This window comes from Bison bison, unplaced genomic scaffold (assembly GCF_000754665.1).
Source record: "Bison bison bison isolate TAMUID 2011002044 unplaced genomic scaffold, Bison_UMD1.0 scf7180017854187, whole genome shotgun sequence".
Lineage (NCBI taxonomy): Eukaryota > Metazoa > Chordata > Mammalia > Artiodactyla > Bovidae > Bison > Bison bison.
The window spans coordinates 145,328-148,939 of NW_011484760.1; the positions used below are offsets into that span (position 1 = coordinate 145,328).

The 3,612-nt window shown below is 56.5% G+C and overlaps 1 protein-coding gene across 1 annotated transcript in view; it reads right to left on the minus strand.

Annotated features, from left to right (window-relative positions):
- Positions 1-1,326: 1,326 nt before the first annotated feature.
- PRKCG (protein kinase C, gamma) overlaps positions 1,327-3,612 on the minus strand; it is a gene marked incomplete at its 5' end in the record, with an annotated part of 16,979 nt that continues 14,693 nt past the window's right edge. The window contains 3 exons of the mRNA XM_010856011.1: positions 1,327-1,653; positions 1,750-1,890; positions 3,197-3,304. Of these exons, the coding sequence (XP_010854313.1) occupies positions 1,465-1,653; positions 1,750-1,890; positions 3,197-3,304 (438 nt within the window). The remainder of the gene's footprint in view (positions 1,654-1,749; positions 1,891-3,196; positions 3,305-3,612) is intronic.

Here is a 3,612-nt window from a genome sequence, read left to right on the forward strand (position 1 = left end):
CCCAGGAGTCTGCGGGGACGAGGAGACGCCGGAGCTCCCCGAGGGAGCCTGTGAAGCTTTGGGGCTCAGTCCCCTCCAAACGCAGACAGAAGCACACCGTTCCGCGGGCCTGTCCCCATATCCAGGAACTACACTTCCCATCAGTCCTGGCGGCGGCGGGGGCCGCGCCTGGGGGGAGGGTCTGCCACAGGGTCTGCTGGGAAGTGTAGTCTATTGGGACTGTCCTCTCCACGCCCCTCACTCGCAAGTGGGTCAAGGGAAAGACGCCCGCAGGGTGCGTCCGTCCGCCCTTCGCCTCACGTCGCGGATCCTTAAGCTCACAGGTTTCTCTGTCGTAAGGTCTCTTAATGGCAGGGCTGCCTTTCCTCCTCCCTCTTCCGACTTCCCGGCCTCCGGGTCTCAGCGTGTCCTGTGTGTGCCTGGGAGCTTTACCTTGCTCTGGGCAAATGGGTGCGTGCTTGTGTCTCTGTGCTCCCGATCTCTGCCTGACACGCTCAGTTGTCTGTGCGTACAACTGCCTTTTCCCTCACATGTCCACTTTGGTCCTCTCTTTGTGTCTCTGCTTTCTCTGGGTCTCTGCTGTTTGCTGTCATGCTGTGGGTATCTTCTCTCACTTTATGGGTCTCTGCGTTTCCCTCCTCTCTCTCTGCAGCCTCTACTCAGCCTCTGTATGTGTGTGTGTGTGTTTCTATGTACAGTCATTGTCCCACCTCCATCCCCCTTCATTCTCTAAGTTTAGAAGAAAAACATCCAAACACTTGAACATAAGCATCCCAAATTTATTCTCCAGCAGTTGTGGCTGGGCGGAAGAGGGGGCACGGAGAGTCCCGAGAGTGGCAGGCATTTGGGTAGAGGTGGGGTTCCGAGCAGGACTGGAGGAGCCATGCGTGATGGGTCTAGGGGTGGGGGAGCCTAGGACAAAAGCTGACAGAGAACAGGGGCGGGGAATATCTTCCGTATGTCCCAGGAATCCCTAGAGCGCAGAACAGGGGCACTGGAGCAAGGGGGCACAGCCTCCCACTTACTCTGGAACTGGAGCGGAGGTGGGAGGGGCCTCGGAGGTGGGGGGATGTTCTGGAATCCTAGTCTAGAACAGCCCATCCCATGAGACTATTTCCCAGGAAGAAGAAGAAGGAAAAACAAAACAAAACAAAAAAAGGAGAATTGGGATGGTGTTGGCAGTTCTGTAAGTTGATGGAACAGAGTCCAGGACGCTCAGGCAGGTCAGAATCTAGGGCTCAACAGCAGCAAAATCTAGCACACGGTAAGACTCTAGAGATTGTATTGGGAGTGCGGAAAGCCAGGAACGCTTGGGCGGGGCGGCTAGAACCCGGGGGGCGGGGCAGAGGCCAGAACGCTGGGGAGCCATATCTAGAATTGGAAAGGCGGGTGGCATGGTGAGGCGAGGGCCAAAGCCGGGGCGGAGGAGGGAGCCGTGGGGACGCCTGGTGGCGGCAGGTGGGATTACATGACTGGCACAGGCGTTGGGCTGATGGGGCTGCGGGCATCCGGGTGCACGAAATCCGGGTTGACATAGGTGAAGCCCTGGAACTCAGCCTGGTCGATGCTGGCCAGAACCAGGCGGTCAGGGGGTGTCAGCGCCGGCGCCGCCCGAGTGAAGAACTTGTCGAAGTTCTCGCCGCTGCGGCCACACTGTGGAAAACACCGGGAGGGAAACGTGAAGCGTCGGAACGCGTGGCTGGTCCACCCTCTTAGGGGCCAGCATGGTGTTCCCGGGAGGGGACTGACCGGGCGGGGTCTGAACGGAGGCGCGATCTCTAATCGTTCCAGCCTGTCCCAGTCGATCCAGCGGAAAAAGCCGTGAGCGCGGATGGTGGGCTCTCCATCGGGGCCTGAGCCCAGGCGCTTGGCCGGGTGCTTGGTGAGGAACTGCAGGGAACACAGAGAGAGACGGACAGACAAACAGAGTCCCAGACAAGGAGGCCCAGAGAAAGACGGGGGTGGAGGGGAAGACGAGGAAGGAGGAATAGGGAGAGACAAGCACGGAGATCCAGAAAGAGAAGAACCATTAGTGGGGGGAGGGCGCGGTGCAGAGATGAGGGGGTAAAGAGAGGAAGAGAGAAAGAGGAGAAGGGGGGATAAATGAGATGGGGTAAATGAAACTCAAACCCAGAGACCCAGGGACAGACAAAGAAAGGAGCAAGATCAGGATGTGAAGGTGTGAGCGGCAGAGAACCCAGAAAGAGAGGAAGACGATTGGGGAAAACATCCCAGAGGGAAAGTGGCAGAGAAGGAGAAGGTGGAAGAGAGAAGACCCAGAGAAAAGGGGGAACAGAGACCCAGAAAGAGGGAAAGACTCAGTGGGGAGAACAGAGAAGGGAGGAGGAGGTAGGAGAAGAGAGAAGGGAGAAGATGGGAAGGGGTGGGAGAGACGGAAGCCCACAAAGAGAGGAGGGTGGAGACCCAGGAAACAAGCACCCAGAGAGAGGGATGAAGACCCCATATGAAGGAGGAGACTCAGAGAAAGGGGAAGATGGAGACCCAGAAAAAGAAGATGAGAGAGACCCAGAAGGAGGATTGTGTGTGTGTGTGTGAAGAGGGGTTGGTGAGAAGGTAATAGAGACCCAGAAAGAGGAGGACGAAGATGGAAAAGGTGAACAGAGATCCCGAAGGACACAGAAAAAGAAAAAAAAAACAAGGCAATGACACAGAAAGCCCCATCATGTGCAGATGGAGGCAGAGGAATGGGACAAAAGCCGAGAGAGAGAGATGTGGTCAGAGAGACGTGGAGACAGGAGCTCGAAGCAGAAGCCTGCTAACAACTGCTGTAGGCTAGGCTCCTTCTCCTGCCTTAACACCACAACCCCGGAGGAGGAGACGGTGGCTCCCAGAGTTTTGGTGACTTGCCCCAGATCCCACTGGAGGAAAAGTGGCAGGAGTTAGGTTCGACTGACCCACTCGGCTCAGCGCTGCCTGCCCGGAGCTGGGGGGCGGGAGGGAAACACAGGACAGGGTAGAGGCCGCCCTTGGACTGCCTGGGGCAGCAAGGCAGGATGTGATTGTTCTAACAAGATCAGTGTGCTATATAAACTTTTTCAGCAGATGGAAGTAAACCGACTTGAGGAGTGGGAGCCTTTTCCTAATGTGCAGAGACACTGCGTGGGCAGTCCTGGATGGCAGCCGTGGGGCGTGTAGGTGTTGGGCCTGGAGAATCTGGAAGTCAGGGGGCTCTCACCCCCTTGCAGATGGCCACAGCTTCCCGGGAAAGCGACTTGGGGTAGGTGACAGTTTGTTCCATGATGGCTTGAAACAGCTCCTCCTCGTCTTCTCCATCAAAGGGGGGCTAAGAAAGTAGAGGCGTTAAAGAGTCAGAGGCCTGACTACCTGGCCCCACCTTCCTGCCCTCACTGCCCACCACAAGCAGAGCCCGCCCCGGGGTGGGGGTGGGGGGTCCCGAATTGCTAGAGAAAAACGTGACCAGACCGCTAAAGCTATGTCTTTCCCACTCTCAGAGGCTCTTGTTTTCTATCTCAGATGCTTCAGCTCTCTGCACCTCTTTGCTGCTCTGTCTCTCTTTATCTGCTATGTAAATCAGCAAGGTGTTAATTAGGCAATGTGTCATTTAAATAGAAGAGAGAAAAACTGCAGGAA